The 17,609-nt window shown below is 45.3% G+C and overlaps 1 protein-coding gene across 7 annotated transcripts in view; it reads left to right on the plus strand.

The window, feature by feature from the left end:
- BABAM2 (BRISC and BRCA1 A complex member 2) overlaps window positions 1–17,609 on the plus strand; it is a 399,928-nt gene that overhangs the window by 298,135 nt on the left and 84,184 nt on the right. For all 7 annotated transcript variants that reach the window (XR_013554787.2, XR_013554788.2, XM_060651493.3 and 4 more), the window contains exon 8: window positions 16,435–16,534. Coding sequence is in view for 5 of the 7 variants with exons in the window: in XM_060651493.3 (XP_060507476.2) it covers window positions 16,435–16,534 (100 nt within the window). In the remaining 2 variants the exon portion in view is untranslated. The remainder of the gene's footprint in view (window positions 1–16,434; window positions 16,535–17,609) is intronic.

Raw genomic sequence — 17,609 nt, forward strand, 5'->3', positions numbered from 1 at the left:
TTGCTTCTGTTTAATCAGAAAAAGACATCAGGCAGAGAATTACAAGCAAAGAAACTGTTCAGTGAGAGATTGTTTCATATTTTGTTAAAAGGAATAGGCTTATAGTCAGGAGCAGGGGCTGAGAAGAACATAGAGTATTAACAGGGCCTCAGTCACAGTTCCTGAATGGTTGGGCAGGCTGCGGAGAAACCACACAAGCACGGAGGGCTTAGTGTCCAGGTGTCCCTGTTGCAAACTGAAACTGTGGTACTATTGGCTGTAGGAACTTCCATGCATGCAGGGCTGGTGAGAAAGCACATATGGGGGACAGGCATGGCTCAGAGTTCCTACTTCCCGCATGGAGCACCCTCCCTTTTCACAGCACCTAGCACGCCTGTCTCTTAATCATGTGCTTTCACTTTTTTTTTAATTTTGTGCCAAGAAAGTTTATATGCTGAGATTGGATCTCTCAGTTGTTCCAGGATTTCTAAAGCTTTCTTTAATAAGACAGGCTTCTAGGGTTCTGAACCCAAAAAAACTGCCTTCCTGTGTACATCACTGCACTAGACCAGGGGATAACGAGAGAACCAAAGGGGATTTGAGAGTGGTTGGCCCCATCCTCACTGTGCATATAAGAAGACAATACCAAGAAAACTAAGTGATCGCTAGAGCCCCCACGGCCAGATGGTCTGTGGTGCGAGACAGGGTTTCGAGCAATGGTGAAATACATGGCTTTGGGAATTGAATGGCTCGATTCAACCCAGTGTCTTTCATTTACTGGATGAGTTAACGGAGTCAGTTACCCAACCTGCCACGCCTTACTGTGTATCTGTAGAACATGTCAACCTCATAGGTCTCTTATAAGGAGTAAAGAAAGCTAATGAATGAAAGCTTTCAGTACAACGCCTGGCGCATGGAAAGTGCTCGGTATGTGGTACCTGTCGTTACTGATCTTCTGACAGTAGTAGAATCTAGATCAATAATGTAGAACCCCAAAGCCCTTGGGATTTTAGGGTCCCAACCCTGGAACTAAACTATGTAAATACTCTGCACACCTCTCAGGTACTTCATCCATTTGGTTGGCCATTGCCCTTCCCATTACGCCTTTGCTCACCAAGTTCAACACCTTCTATGCTTTACATTCACTTATTTTTATACCTTGGCTTCTCTGTCTTTCTTTCTTTTTCTCCCTACTACCGAGGTAGTATGTGCCAGTTATAGCCACCAATACCAATTCCAGTACCACCAAAGAACAAAGTATACATGGTAAAATGTCTTCATTTTGTCCTACGATAGCTCCCCCTTACCCTGGAAGTTACTCAACATCATGATCTCTTCATTCCCAAGTGGGCAGCAGAATTAAAAACCCCTGTCAGTTGGATTTCCCTCCGTTAATCTAGAATTTCTGTCTCTCCACCACCACTGGTTTGTGTTCTCACTCTATTGCTCTCTGTCCCCTCAGAGGCCCAAAGAAGGCCTCTGAGATGCTCCGGAAGCCCCTATTCTCTCTGACTCTGTCCCCTTTCTGCCTCTGTGTCTTTCCGTTCCTGTCTGGGGGATGTGCTCCCCAGTGATGTGTCCACCCTTCTTCTTCCCGATGCTGGGGCCAACGCTGACCTATGTGGGACCACCCTCTGCCTTGGGACAGTGAGCCTCAAGCTTTCACCTCAGTGAAAAGGGAGAGGGGAAATATGACTTACTAGGAAATACACGATATGTGGATGTAGTGTTTTCAAACTGTTGTCCCTATTAGCTCAGCTTGGGGTTTTGTTGTTGCTGTTTTAATTTAGATGTAAAAATGGTGTCATCTATTACATACCATTCTGCAACTCGCTTTTTCTTTTAACAATATATCGTGGTCATTTTTCTAAACCATGACCTATAGGTCACTGTCATTCTTCCCAGTGGGTACGTTGTACTCCACCGGAAGGTTCTCTCCAATGTATTCAGCTCCTCGGTCGGCGGATGTTTCCCTTTGAAACCTGCTTACGTTTGTGATTTGGTTCTACCTGTGTGAACGAGCCATACATTCTCTCTGAGCACTGGCTCAGTCCTCACCCTTCTAAGGAGGCTCCTGTCTCTGAATATGCCCAAGTCATGTGTTGAGTCTGGAGGACAGTTAGAGCGTTTGCTGCTCAGGTGATGAGCATGGCTGCAGCTCGCGTTTGAGGAGGTGATATGAGTGAGCTTCAGGGCTCCCCCTGCTCTGAAGTGACCCTGAGCCCCTGTTCATTCCTAGCGAAATGAGGAAGCACGCACGGAAGTGTGTTGTCCTCCGTTTGCCACAGCTCATACTGAGAAACCTTCTCGGTCTGATTGAGAGAGAGGGACACTGATGTGAGCCTGGGGCCTTTCCTCTGAGTGGCCGAGTGGCAGGGGTGGACTGCTGAGCCCTGCAGACTTCGATGCTCAGGGTTTGCCAGACGGCCTGGAAGTTGCGGACCCCTCCCTGCCTTTCTCCTCAAAGACTGTAAATGTCCACAGACATCTGTGGGATTATTAGCTGGGGAAAGTACCAGGACTCCTGAGAGTTAAGAGTGTCTGCACCTGCCTCCTTACACCAAGAGGTCTGGTCAGCATGTTCTTCTTCCATGTGAGTCTGGGTGAAATTGCTTCGGGTCCGTTGATGCCAGTGATGCAGTTGTGCTACAGAGTAAGGACTCGGTGGCTGTGGTTCAGCCACCCAACTTTTTAAGTAAGTTGTGTTTGCATTCCCCTGTCTGCTATTAATATTGCTTTTTTAATAATGTTTCAGTTTTGAAAGCAGAAGAAAATCATAATTCTGCAGCAGTCACGAAAGTTTCAATAAACAAATTATTAGGCCAAACTCAATTATATTTGGCCAATTAAGTTGGCGTTCTCCTTGTCTGCATTTACCAGAACCCATTCCCTGCCTGACTAAACCTTTCTCCTTGTGTTGTGTCTGTGCCACGGGGTTGAAGAAAGCAAACGCACCTGCCTTGTGGGGTAAGCAAGCACCCCACAAGCCCAGACTTCCCAGAGCTGCCTGGGCCCCTGCGTGCCTCCTGGGCCCCCTGCTGCTTCTCCTCAGTCCTGCCCCACAATCTTGGCCCAGGAGTGTGCAGGCCCTTGTTGACTGGCATGGCTGTTTTGAATAATCTATTTTAGAGAATTTGATAAAAATAGTGCTTAAACCAATGGGGAGATATATATATATATATTTTTTTTTTTTTTTTTTTTTTAAGTGAAAGACACAGGTGAGTAAATTGTGATACTCAGAAACAGGCTCCCAGTTCTGCCAGATGGGTATTAACAGAACTGAACTCCCACTTTCTCCATTAGTACATAAACAATTTAATAAGATAAAATGCTTTTTACATGATGAGCATCTACTGAATGCGTGTTGTTTCTGTTAGAATTCCGATGGTGCGCATAGCCTGCTCAACCCTCATGTCTGCAGATTCCCTTCTCCGTCATCTTTTCCTGTCCTCCCTGTCCCCAGTGTGCTCCAGAAAATGGCTCCCTCTGCTTCCCAGGTGACTTCCGGAGCATGCCACCCTGGGGGCAGGGAGGATGGAGGGTTCTGTGGAGGGGGGCAGTACTCCCATCAGGTGTCTGTGTCATGCTTTGGTGCGCTGGTGACATCCTGTGTGCACACCTGTGGGCATTTCCTGGGGCAGTAGCTGGCAGCGGGGCCAGGCATCTCTGCCGTGGCAGCGGAGTAGAGGGCGTGCTTCTCAGCAAGCAGTGGCCCGCGGTTCCCGCTCCTCTGCATCCACTGCCTTGATTTTATCATACTCTCGGTCACAGCGGGCAGCCGTGGCATTGCGGTGGGGAGGAGGAGCTAGAAAGGCGGCGAGAAAATCGGTGGACGTCCGGAATGACGTGGGTGATTTGGCTCGTAAAGGTGGAGCCGGAGCTGGGCCGGACGCTGCCAACATTGGAAGACCAATGTGATTTTGCCCGCAAGCTGAGAAGATCTTCCACTCCTAAGGATAGAAGACTTCTCCTTCTGTGTGTTCAGTACAGTGATTCTCATGTTGGGTTGGGGGCAGTTGGAAAATCTGTGCTATTAGTTCATACCGGAAGCAGCTGCAAGGTGTTTTGTTTTGTTTTATTCAAATCACACATTTCTTCACCCTGAGATTCTAGATTCTAGATTCTACCCTAGAATGGGGATGAGAGAAGAGATATTTTTTTCTTCTCCACCTTCCCTTCTCCCCAAGAGAATCGCTGGAGGGATACCGCAGTATGTGTGTGTGCTGGGGCGGATGAAGGTGGAGAATCACTGCCTACTGGCTTGTCTGTCGACTGTTTATATATGCTGTAGAGGGTGTTCAAGAATAAGCTGATTTCTTGGGGTGTCTGGGTGGCTCAGCTGTTTAAGCATCTGACTCTTGTTGTGGGCACAGGTCATGATCTCAGGGTCGTGGGATCAAGTCCCACATCGGGCTCTGTGCTGACAGCATGGAGCCTGCTTGGGATTCTCTGTCTCCCTCTCTCTCTGCCCCTCCCCCCTCAAAATAAATAAATAAACTTAAAAAAAAAAAAGGAATAAGCTAATTTCCAACATTAACCAAAATGGCATGTTCCTTTTCCATGTGAACCAAACCAAAATAACAACCAAAATACTTACTTACCTGCATGTTATGGACAATTTAGTTTACCAAGTTAGTCACAAAAGATAAAATCACTACATCAAAAGTATTCAGCCTCTAACTGGTGTTTTCATTTATGATGAATATTATTCACCGGCTGTTGTTAAACATTAAATATAACACATATATCCTGAGGGAATGAAATAGTGACTTGCAAAAGTTTTGGAATTGTGGCATCTCATTGTTATCCGTAAATAGTTTATGTGTTGGACACGTGTTTTTAATTACTTAATTTATTTATTTTTAATGTTTATTTTTGAGACAGAGACAGAGTGAGAGCGGGGGAGGGGCAGAGAGCGAGGGAGACACAGAATCCGAAACAGGCTCCAGGCTCCGAGCTGTCAGCATAGAGCCCAACATGGGGCTTGAACTCATGAACCATGAGCTCATGACCTGAGCCCCAGTCAGATGCTTAACCGACTGAGCCACCCAGGCGCCCCACATGTGTTTTTAATTTAAAACAAGAACAAAACAACACTTGAACTTTACACAATCCCTTTTGTGATAACTCTGGACGTGAGCGTGTCCCAGAGCCAGACCCAGGAATTGCTGCCACTCAGCTCAACAGGTCATTTATTTATTGAGATTGACTATTTTGTTACTTTTTATTGCTAAATTGTAGGTCCATTTCATCTACCCAGACTATTCTCCTGCCTCTCCCTGCCCCCGCCAAATGCCTTTTAAATCCCTGCAGGTGAATTCCGTCTAAACTTTGTCTGGCTTACAAAAATTGGGGGTGTTTCATGCTTCAGTCAGTGTACTCGGAGTGAGTGTCCCTCTTGTGATGGCAGAAGCATGCCCATACAATGCCCAAGACGCTGGCTTAGGCCTCTGCCGACAACCCTGAGCTCTCACAAAGCGTTGAAGGTTTGGCCCGCATACCGTCAAGAAGCCAACATCCCCATCCTGAGTACAGGCCAGGCCTAAGGTTAGCAGTAAGACCAGCATTTCATTGCTTCATTTTCCTATTAAGCTCTGGGTTGCTGATGGAAGCAAAATTCCAATGTATTGACACACTACCACATTGTTAACACGATAGGGAGGATTTGATTATGGGAGAACAAGTCCAAAAACGGTAAATTGACAAAAAAAAAAAAAAAAAAATCCGAGGCCTTCCCTCTCCAGGCAGCTTTTGCGGTTGCATTCCTTTATTTGATGTGGTCCCTCCTTCTCGTGTGCCAAACGGTGCAGTGTGTAAAAGTGATGATGTTGCAGAAAAGGGCAAGGGAGGGGCCAGGAGGAGATAGGGAGTGAGCTGTTTAGTAACAAGAGAAAGAAAGCAGAGCTTAGGGATCAAAGACAGAAATACCTGTTTCTCCAAGCAGGAAGAAGAAAGAAACGTGGGATTCCTTGCCCTGTGCTTGGGTCCAGACTGAGCCCGCTGTCAGCTGGCACCTCTCAGGCCAACCCAGAGCAGGAGACAGGGAGGCCACAAGCTGCCTGTAGGTGAGAAGAACGGCACAAGTCCGAGCTGAGTGCCGGGGGTTACCAAGGGCAGCAGCGTTAGCCGGGGAGGGCCCCAGGGAAGAGGGGTGGAGAACAAAGGCTGCCTTCCATCATCAGATTATGGGACTGAACACGTTTTAACACCAGCCAACCTCGGAGGCAAGTCCTAAGACAAGCATTGGAATCTAAATGAGGAAAATGTTTCCATGCAAGAACAGGATTTTATTTATTTACAATTTTCAGGCTGGGCAGCTTTTCTAATTGTACGGTTTGTGACTACCCAAAGTGACATTTTCTGAGTTTTAAAATTATCTCTTTTTGCGCTGTGAAAAGAGCATATATGATTCATCTTAATATTTCTGAGGATCAGTCACCAACTAACAGCTAGTATTTTGGGTGGGAGGAAGGCTTTTGTAGGCAGCTTTTTCACCTAGCATAGACGTAGAAAGCACCAGAATATGCCTCAAGCTTCATTTGAGATCATATAAATAGCTCTCTTGCACAGTGTTCCAATCCAGTGTCATTATGAAACTCCCACAGCGCACGAGTTGCTGCTTAACGTCCACCTCACCCTCGCCTGAGAAAGACTAATGCTTGTGGTTTCCCTGCTGGTCGAATATGGTTGGTAAGAGGTTTGACCAAAGGGGCTTCTTTTCAATTTTGCTAACCTGATCCAGGTCTTTTCGGCTCTATTTCTTCTTGGATATATATACTTCTCCTCAGCACCCCTAGAACTGTCAAATGACCTAGGATCCTAGATCAAGAGTCCGCAAACTACAGCCTACTTTGTCTGGCTCGTGAGCTAAGAAAGATGGTTTACATTTCTAAAATGGCTAGAGAAGCACTTAAAGAATAATATTTTGTACTTTGTAAAAATGGTATGAAATCCACATTTCAGTGGCTCTGAATAATTTCGTTGGAGCACAGCTGCGTCATTCGTTTACAAATTGTCAACGGCTGCTTTCATGCCGTGGCGTCAGAGTTGAGTAGTTGCAACAATGATGTTATGGACACAGAGCCGACACCATTTACTGCCTGGCCCTTTACTGACCAAGTTTGACGACCCCTGTCCCGGACCCTTGAAACCTTCCTTTTCATAATGACTATTTCAGAAAATATGTATACATTTTACTGACTTTTAATATCCATTTTGGAAATTTGACTCCTGTATCTTTCCCTACATTCATTTGACTTTAATACCACAAATATTTATTGAGTGCCTACTAGGAACTTGGCACTATTCTTTGTTTCTGGTGTAACAGCAGGGACCAAAACAGACCAAAACAGACAGAAGTCCCCATTCTAGTGAAGGGTGGTGGGGGGGAGACAGTAAACAGATACAGTATGTAGAATGTTTTATGGACATATAGGCCATAGAGCAGGTAAAACAAAGACGAGGAGATACCTGGGCTGGAGGTGGCTTGTTTTAAATAGGTTGTTCAAGAAGCCTTACTAAGAAGGCGATATCTGAGTAAGACCTGAAGCGGGTGAGGAAGCAGGCCCTGCAGACGGCTGGGAAGAGTGTTCCAGGCAGAGAAAAGACCAGAAGGACTGGCCACGTGTCCGAGGCAGAAACACTGAGGTAGGAGCAGCCCCGGCTTACCCATGGGGGCAGGAATCCAGATGAGAAGGTACGGGAGATTGGACAAGGCTGACTGAATGTGGAATGTGAGGGAGAAGAGTCAAGGATGACTGGGGAGCCAGTAGGCTGGAGCTGCCATTGGCTGCAAAGGGCTGAGGGCAGGAGCAGGAGGTTTGCAGGCAGGGTTTGCTTGTGCGGGTTGAGTTGGAAGTGCCCTTGAGACATCCAGACAGAGGCATGGAGTAAGCGGTTGGCTGAGTCCCTAGTTGAGGAAAGGTCTGGGCTAGAGTATAAGTTTGGAAGTTGTCAGTGTAAAAGAGTTACGTTAAGCAATGAGGTTCATTATCCAACCTCAGAGGTTTCCTTATCTCCAGGACATCTCTCACTCTGTGACTAAACAGAAGTTCTTTTTTAACTTCTAATTTTCTTTCCTGCCCAGGTCACCACTGGCATGCACCAGGATCTACTCTTGTCTCTTCTTACCTCCTCCAGACAGATGCCCTTTCAGCAGTAGCTGAAGTATGACATATGCTTTTCTCATAGGAGCAGAAGCTGTTCGCTGTGGTCCAGGCCCCACGGTCTGCTGTCTGCACAGTCCCTGGCCTTTGCTCTTGTGCCTTGCCTTCTTGTAAAGTAGAATCTCTGTCCTTACTTCCGGCCCCGTCCTGATTTCACTGCTCCTCCGCCTTGCCTTCTGGTTACCTGCAGGTAACTACACTGCCTTTTGTCCATGTGTAAACTCAGTGCTAATCACCCTTTTCTAGTTGTTTCCAGAAACATATTCTACTTCCACGCTAAGCCTTAAAGTCCTTGAGAGCATGTCTAGGTTTTCTTCACCTTCTTGTCCGCAGTGCCTTTCAAATTGTCAGTGACCTAATGCACCAGGGATGGGGTGCAAGTTTGCTTTTCCTGCACCTTCCACATTCTCAGTCCCAGTTGTGCATCCTCAGCATCATGTACAGAGCAGCGGTGTGAGGACCGCCTGCACCTACATCCGTTAGAGAATCTTAAAATGCAGATTCCAGGGTCCCATCTCAGACCTGCTGAACCTAATAAATCAGCTTCTCTGGGGTGATGCCTGGGTATCTGAGTTTTTAACAGGCTCCCCAGATTATTCTCACACAATCATGACAACTAATAGTGCAGAGAAAAGATCGCGATCCCATTTTCAGGGTTTCCAGCTTTAAGACCTTGGGCAAGTCCCCCATCTCAAGTCGTAGTCTTCTTATCTCTATAATGGGTATAACAACACTTCCTACCTACTTTGTAAGGCTGTTGTAAAAAAAAAAAAAAAATGAGCACTTTGGAAACAAATTGTAAAGTGTTATGTTCTGGCACCCTGGCTAATCTCATCTTCTGGTATCTCTGCTTGATTTTGTGTGGCCAAGCCCAGCTGCAGCTTCTACAGATTAGCTCTTTGAGCACAGAGACCAGTAATGTGCACATGAAGTTGCCTAATGCTGTTTATGTGCCTGAGCCTTTAGTGACTAACAGTAAACAGGAATCAGGTGGATACCCTTTTCTGCCCTGGCCAGGCAGAGGCATTTTTCCCCCCTCGTTCTCTGTGTCTGCCATTGACCATCATTAAAACCAGCGTGCCATGAGGGAGTTGTAAAAATGCTTGTGGGTTTAGTCGAGGGTATAGTCGAGGGTAACTGTGGTGTGCGCTGATGTTTTACTAGCTTTATTGATGTATACTTGACAAAATTGTAAGATATTCAAAGCATACAGTGTCACGATGTGATACATGTAGGTATTGAACTTTTCGCAGTAAATATGTTATAAAAGTACACCATAGGAAGAGGAACCTCTGCCTGTGTAATAGCAGAGCGGTAAAGCCATTCATTGGAACCTCAGGGTTGTAAATTTATAACAAACTCATAGTCACTTTACACATTCCTGATGACTGGTCTTTGAAAATAGTTCCATTTCTTAAAGAAGTTGTGGTGCAGTCAACTGCAGATACGCGGCGAGGGATCAAAAGGCAAGAGGGAGAAAGCTTTTCTTTTGCCTGGTCTGTTCATGTCTCGTGTGGCCAGGCATCACTGTAAGTAGTTCAGACCAAATCTTAATACAACATCTGCCGAGTCCGTTGTTGTTTTGGGGGATTTACTTTAAATGCTTTTCCACATGCTAACAGAATCCTGATGGTGGACAGCTGTTAAGATTACCGTCCCTTGAAGGCTTTTTTAAAGATGTTAACAAACTTAAAAAACACATTTCCGAACAAAAACTTGGTTAGCTTTCATGTCGTGAGACATGTTCTGTCTGCAATCACCATATTCCATCTTTTGTATTTTTGTAAGCGTGAAGTCTCTTGGCTTGCATGCCGCCTCCTATCTGCTGAAACTGCCCATCGTGTCCTCCGGCCCTCAAGAGTGCTTCTGGGTTTCCTGGGGTTCGCTTGCCTACAATGAAAAAGGCCTTAATTGCTTCTTCAGGTACCTGAAGCAGTTGAATAAATGTTCCTGGAAGCAGCCTCAGTGGCTCAGTCGACCCAGGCATCTGCCTGAACCACCCAAGCCAGAAGGAGCCCGATAAAGCTGATACACGTGGAACCGATATCCGGTCTGCAGACAAGGATTCAGAAATCGCAGAAGTGATAACCTGAGGGTGGGGTAGATTTAGGTCAGAGACGCCTGGATTTAGTTGACTCTGCCATTTACTATATATGTGACCTTGGAGAGGTTCCGGAACTTCTCTAAGCCCCGGCCTTCCCGTCTGTAAAATGGGATAACGCTTCTGGCGCAGCTTGGTGTGAAGCAGAGTTGATGTCATATAGGAGGCCACTGAGTAGAGTGCCTGACACCTACCGCTTCTCAGATGGACCTATTATTCCCTCTTCGTCCTGTGGAAAGTTCACTCACTGTACCAACGAAATCCGTCATGTTTTAAACTCTTCATGTATACGGTGCCCAAGCAAGGAACCACTGATTCAAATTGCCCATATAGTATGTCTTCACATTCTTAAGTTACTCTATTTAATAATTCCGTAACCTTCTAAATAATTTTACTTAACAATTTCAGCTTCTTTTTAGACTTTTCCTCCAGAGGGACATTTTCTAAGTATTCAGTCATATTTGTCATTGTCTCAGAACATTTCCATTTTCGTATGTCCCTCTAAAAATGGGAAACAAGAAATGGAATACAGTACTCTAATAAAGACCTGATTTATGCTGAATAGAAACATTGGGTTAGTCACAAATGTAGTATGGCCAGCCCTCCATTGGTGCTTAGTGAACCCCTCATCCAGTTTGACTCCCCATGTTTTCTTCTACTTGTAAACTTGTCTCTGTGATCTCTGTTTTCTCCTGTTATACTTGCTGAGATTTTTTTTTTTTTTGATTTTGAATTATACCCTGATTTTGTTTAACTGAGGTATCCAGAGATTCTTGAGACGGCTCAGAGTTGAATCCATGAAATGAGGCAAGAACTAACAATAGCACTAGAAAATGCTTTGCTAGGAAAAAAGAAAATCCCGTTGGGAACGACAAACAAACAAATAAACCAGGGTCTCTCCTTAATGTACTATTTGTGTGCTTGTGGGTTTTCAGAAGCTATACGTGACTTTTTTTCTCTATCCTGCAAGTTAACTTGTTGTGACATATGATGTCTTAAGAACAAGTGAGACGGCACAGTGATGAGTTTCATGGATACAAGCTTTTTTGAGGATAATTTCAGCCACTTACACCGCTGTTTCAGGCCATAGGGGGGTGAGAGTTTCAAATTTCTCACACCTCTTTCTAAGAAAGAATTTCTGATGAAAAAGGACGTAGACTTTGGAACCAAGAAGACTCTGCAGCTCGCTTGCCTGGGTAACCTTGGAAAGATACTTAGACCCTAAGACCCTTGATTTCCCCTTCTGTAAATTGGACTCATTAGGTCCACTTGGCCGGGTTGTTATGAGGTTTAGAGATAGTGAAGTGCCTGGTAGGGTGCCTGGCAAAAGTGGATACTCAATAAATACCAGTGACTTCTGTTTTGCTGTAATGGCCCTCCTGGCGGGCCACCAGGAAACATACTCTGGCATTATAGAGTGCTCCAGATTCTTGAGGTTCCCTGGCATCTCTCTACCGTGAAGGGAATTAGCAGTGGTGCCCTAATCACATCTCCAGAATGGGAAACTAAAGTCCTTAAACACAGTTAGGCATACAGTTAGTGTTTGTTGAATTGAATTGAAGGCTCACCTTTCCTTAGGATGTCTCTTAGCCTTGGGGCTTAGTGGCAGCTTGTGTCCGTCTGACATCCTGGAAGTTCCCCGCGTCAGTGCTTGACCCTCCAACACTCCCCAGAATCATATTGTGGAGGAGACAATGTCCTCTCCCTCGGAATCCCATCCAAAGGCAAAAGCTGGATGATAACGCTGAGCCAAGTGTCTCTGAAGGGCCTTGACATAACCTTTGACCACAGCATGCTCCAAGAGGAGGCGGTTTAGAATGAAGTCTCTCTTGGAGTGCTTGGTGCTATTTTAATATTAACGTGATTGTGATTGTTATTTCTCCCTTGAGAGAGATGGGTCTTTTTGAGAGGAGTGTTACCCCACTGCACTGATGGGAGCATTGAATAGAACCAAGCAGAACAAACTTGGCAGAAGCAAGAATTATAATTGAAAACCACTGGCCCTTCTTGCTTTCTCCAGTGCCAAGTCATGTTTTGCTCGGGCTAGTAAGGTAAAACCCCACGTGGAGAGGAAGAGTTACTGTTCCATAATGGGTTAAAATCAAACCCCATTGTCCCAAGTCAGGCCTTCAGACAGGCTGACTCCCTGCATTTTTCCATGTCAAAATGCTCAAAAGTATTTCCTTTGTGTTGTTGCACTGTAGCCAAGTCAAGTCTTCAGTATTCGAAGTGCTCTGAGTATTTGCAGACAGAGCCAGGTTCGCAAAGGGCTCTCTTGGCTGTATTTGCATGGAAAACCATTGTATCAATACATTTAACACAGACAGTTCTTGTATTTGACTTTTACATCCAGTGAGACGGACCTGGAAATGCTTTTCTGGCTACCTTTTGGTCTATTCAACTCCATTGTTGGACAGATTTCTCAGACTCTGGTCTTGTCCTTCTAATTTGTATCCACGGATTCAGTTTCAGTTCTAAGAATTATCAGCTAATTTCATGGCGCATTTCAGTCAATAAAGAGATAGATGGTATTTTCTCATCAGAACAGCCCCTTCACCCCTTTCTCCTCCTAATTTCAACCTGAGATGCCCCCCCCAGTAGTTGATTTTCCGTCACTTTGTACCCCGCTTCCTCACCTCACCGGTCTGAAGATCAGAAGAATCAACAGCAGTGGTCCCCTCCACCCCCTTCTCACCCTGTCCTCAGCCCCTTCCCGCCGCTAAGCCAACCGGTCCAGCCCTGCCTTCTCCAGCCAGCCCTGCATTCCTGGGAAGAGCTCCGTGAGCCCTGGAATCTGCACAGGCTGAGCCTTATGTTGTACGTGCTCAACCCAGTAGTTTTTGATTCATGAATATTAAATAATTAGAGATCACAAGGCCTTACCTCCATCTTGCACCTTTTAAAAACATAATAGCTTTTTTATTTCATGGCACTTTGTTTATTGAGCATGATCAGGGCAGCATTCAGGCTATAGCAAACCTGTTAAATATTTACCCACGAGGCGGATATTTATACATGAATCAGCAGCACTTATCAGTGTGTGACGCTGGAAGTCAGGTTCAGTACCCTCCCAAGCTGAGGAACTCCCGAGTTAAAGAAAGGCTGCAGTAAGTGCCATTTTAAAAATAAACTCTCATTTAAAGCAATCCTTCGTAGTATCGGAAGCACTTCACTCACTGAGGCTCACCCTGTGCAGCCAACTCGGTCACCCACAGTGAGACATGGCAGAGAGGGTGGCTCCTCGCATCTGAGATCCAGTGAATCTGGTCGTTTGGTGGTTGGGGTGGGAGAGACTGAAGTACGAACAAAATCGACAGGAATGCTTGCTCGGCTGCGGTGTGGAGGAATGTCAGGAGAGATGGTGGGCTGTACAACACAGTGCCTGCTTCAGGGGTAGTCGGAGTGCTTCTGGAAGCCCTACAGCATCCCTGGAATCCTGGTCCCACTCACTGGTAGCCAGACCCACTGTTTCTTCCCGTCCCTGTAGCCCTTTCAAGAGTAAAAGCCCCCTGCTCTCAGGGAGGCACGGAATTCAGCAGTAACAGCCTGGACTCTGGCAGTAGGCAGGTCTGAGCTCAGATCTTGACTTTATCATTTTCTGGCTGTGTGAATGAACCCAAGGAAATTTCTTCTGCTCTCTGAGCCTCAGTTTCTTCACCTGTAAAATTACACTGATAATTGTCACCTCATTGAATTGTGGGGAGGATTAAGTTCGATCATGAGAAAGCACCTAGCAACAAGTGTTAGATCCCGATGAACACAGAAGCAGAGTGGAGAGAGACGGGCCTGGCGGCCAAGCAGACGGTCTTTGGATTTCTCCACATCTCTGCTTCTTTCCATCATTACAGGTAATTTTGGTTTAATGGCTGTATTTCAGAAGCAGAGAGAGTCTCAAGTTTAGAGGATTATCCACAGACTATTTTCATTTTTTGTATTCAATTTAATGAATGATTAAGAACTTATCCTGTAATATTTTATACAGGTCAAAGCCCATTATAATCAATTCCAGGAAACTGTTCAAATTATTTTTTGGAATTTTATCATGCCAAAGATTGTTCCTCTAAGCAATGAGAAGCTGGATCTTGGTATTTTCTGTGTCACACAGGTATTTCTCCCAGTAACTACAGGATATAAATATTGGATTTGTTACTCTTGTGCTACAGAATTTTCTTCTGGATCAGTTTCCATCCTAATGGAACCAGTAGAACCTTCCGGTTTGAAGTGTGCCCTCTGTGTACATTTGCATACAAAAGAGGGGACAAAAAGCCTTCTTCCAGTTCACAAGAAGTCATAGGAATTTTCCTAGCCTTCTTCAGAGTTTAGAGTAAATCTAAGCCAGTGTCTGCTCTGAGAGTAGCAAACGGAAATGATGTTCTTGCTGATTCTGTGCAGTTGCAGGCTGTAGATGATTCATTAATGTCATACTTAGTCAAATGCTGTCTCATAATTTTCTCAGTTGTCAGAGTTGTTGTGCTTTTTAGGTATCATCTGAATAGAAAAAAGTCAACAGCAAATATTTCCACCCGATGTTGACTTCCTCATATCACCTGGGGTTTTATTTGTGTGTTGGGACATTTTCATTCCATAAATAAATAAACAAAATATTCATTCCTACCAGAAAAATTAATTTCAGAAATCTGTAGTCAATAGGGAGACAGGCTGGGTCTGGAACCCTTTCAGTAGTTCTGTGTATTGTTCTCTGTATCGCAAACCCTCGGCTAAGTCTTTCTGCTCTAAACTATTTAGGAATGATTTTCTAGACTGTTATTGTGAAGCACTTTGCTTCCGTTTACTGCCTTGTAACTGTGGGGACTTGGTTAACGAATTATCACAGCATTAACAGATCTTAGGGGTCTTTTTACACCCCATCATATTACAGAGATGGTTCAAGGGGCTTACAGCAGAAGACCTACACATTAAGCTAAAATTCAAATAAGAAAAACAAATTAGGACCAAAGGAAACTGAGAGAGAAAAGAAGATAAAATCAAGATTGGATGATTACGAGAGGCGCCTGCTTGGGTGGCTCAGTCGGTTAAGTGTCCAGTTTCGGCTCAGGTCATGATCTCAGTTCGTGAGTTCGATCCCCGCATCGGGCTCTGCACTTACAGCTCAGAACCTGGAGCCTGCCTTGGATTCTGTGTGTATCTCTCTCTGTCTGCCCCTGCCCCACTCGCACTCTGTTTCTCTCTCTCTCTCAAAAATAAATAAACATTAAAAAAAAATAAGAACAGTTTAAAAGAATGAGATACGAACTGTATACTGCTCAGGACCTGGAAACTATTTCTGGATCCGTGTTGTGTCGTAGTGCTTGGTTTGGTGATTTTTGACTGTACCTTCTTGTTTAGATGGTTTGGATGTCAGTGTTGACTTGGACTAGTTACAGACTTCCCACCCATATTGGTCCAGAGACACAGGACCAGGCGGCATGGTGTTCCAGAAGGTGTTTAATTAGTTGCCACCGTTTAAAACTTGAGACGTTAAATATTCTGGATTTCTGGATTTCTGGCTTCACGTGAAAAATTGAGCTCCTATAAGACCGGGCCTGTGTTCCCACGTGGCAGAGATCAGCTGAAGAGAAGAGGTGGAGGGCCCTTTCCACTGGGCAGAAACTCCAGTTCTCTGTGCTCGTTTCCATCACCTACCTGGGCCGGGTAGACCCTGGAGTCTGCAGCCCCTGTCCTAGGCCACCTGCCTCACACTAAACATGAGGGCGCTAAAGCCCAAGGAGGCTTCCCAGGGCCCCCAAGCTGGTGAGGGCAGAACTGGTCCCTCTGGTGCACTGTTGGGAGCGCTGCAGCAACTCAGTTCAGTTCAATTCAGGGGTTTAACGAATGACTTCTGACTTCTCTTTGCCTGGCACGTAACGAAGGGGATGAAAAAAATGTGTTTCCATACTAGGTCCAACCCATTACTATTGGTAAGACATTTACCCATGCCAATCAGAATGTGCTAATTTGTACTCTTGTGTGACAGAATCATTCGTTGTTATTCATCGGTAACACGAACACGCTGAATTAACAAAGTGGGTTAAAATAAATCTAATCATAAAGCGAAGCCCATATTCCCGTTGTCATCATTCCAAGCGGTTCGTGGGCAGACCTTGGTAAGAGAAGCCAAGTCTGTGAGGGTACCACTTCTACCTTGTCGGAGCCCTAAGACAAGTGTCCCTTGTCCTCTTGTCCTTTCAGTGCGCTTGGAGGCTCCTCAGCTCTTCATATCCCAGCTTTCCCAGGAGGAGGATGTCTCATTGATTATGTGCCTCAAGTATGCCACCTGCTCACCAACAAGGTAAAAGCAAGTCTCCTGACCCTCCCCTCGCCCCTTGTAAGGCTCCTCTCTCCAGCGTGGCACCTACACGGCCTTGTGTGCAGGTGCCAGCTTCTTCACCCCATCTTAGAGTCAGTCTCCACCTGACGTCGGCCTTTCTTACTGTGAATTACAGCTCATCCGTTTCTCTCCCTAGTTCTTCACCCTCCTTCCTTTTCTAAGGATTCTGACCTCCTGCTCCAGCCTTATCTTCATCTTTTAAACTTCTGTCTCCTTCTTCTGAAATTTCCTTTGTGTCCTGAGTTTTTGCTAGATCGTTCACCTTTGAACTCCTCCATTTCCCAGTTATCTGATGCATGCATGCATGGCTTTGGGGGGGGTGGGTTGCCACTGGCTAGCATCAAGGTAATTCACTAGAGCTGCCTTCAGCTCTTTCTGTTTTTCTGTACCTCACTTTTTAGTAGTGAGTTCCTGATTGTCCGTGTCCTGTCCAGGAGCAGTTTGCCAGAGCCCCGCTCCTCAGGGCGAGATCTCCAGGTCAGCCGGTCCAATAACCCAGCACATCAGATTATCGAAAGCTTTCCCTGAGCTGCATTTATGAGCCATTACACTGCCAAGTAGCTGAGTTTACGTTAATGGCTATTGTTAGATACTTTTAAAAAAACATAAGAATATGCTCGTTCATGTCCAGCCAGTGTATTTAGCTAAATACTGGACGTGTTAATCCACAAGCAATACTGATTTACTCTCTTCTTCTACATGGACTGACTCAGTTCACTTAAGTTCCAAAGTACTGTTTTCTATGCCCCTATTGACTTGTTCACATTGGCTTGGAAAATAAATCTTTTGTTTGTCTCTTTCTTTCAAAAGATGGCTCATCTCTATATAGGAAATATTTTAAAAGTACAATAATATTTCAGAGTCTTCAGTATTAGTTTTTAAATGTCAGAGAACCTAAAATCTGGCAACTCTGCAGTCTGTGGGCCTGGCACAGATTCCGGGGCATCTAACTCTCGTGAAGTGGACGCTTCTCATTGGACCAAATTCCCCCAGCCACTGCCCTCCTTGAGGACTGATCAGAGGATAGAATTCTTAT

Source organism: Panthera onca, chromosome A3 (genome assembly GCF_046562875.1).
Source record: "Panthera onca isolate mPanOnc1 chromosome A3, mPanOnc1 haplotype 2, whole genome shotgun sequence".
NCBI lineage: Eukaryota > Metazoa > Chordata > Mammalia > Carnivora > Felidae > Panthera > Panthera onca.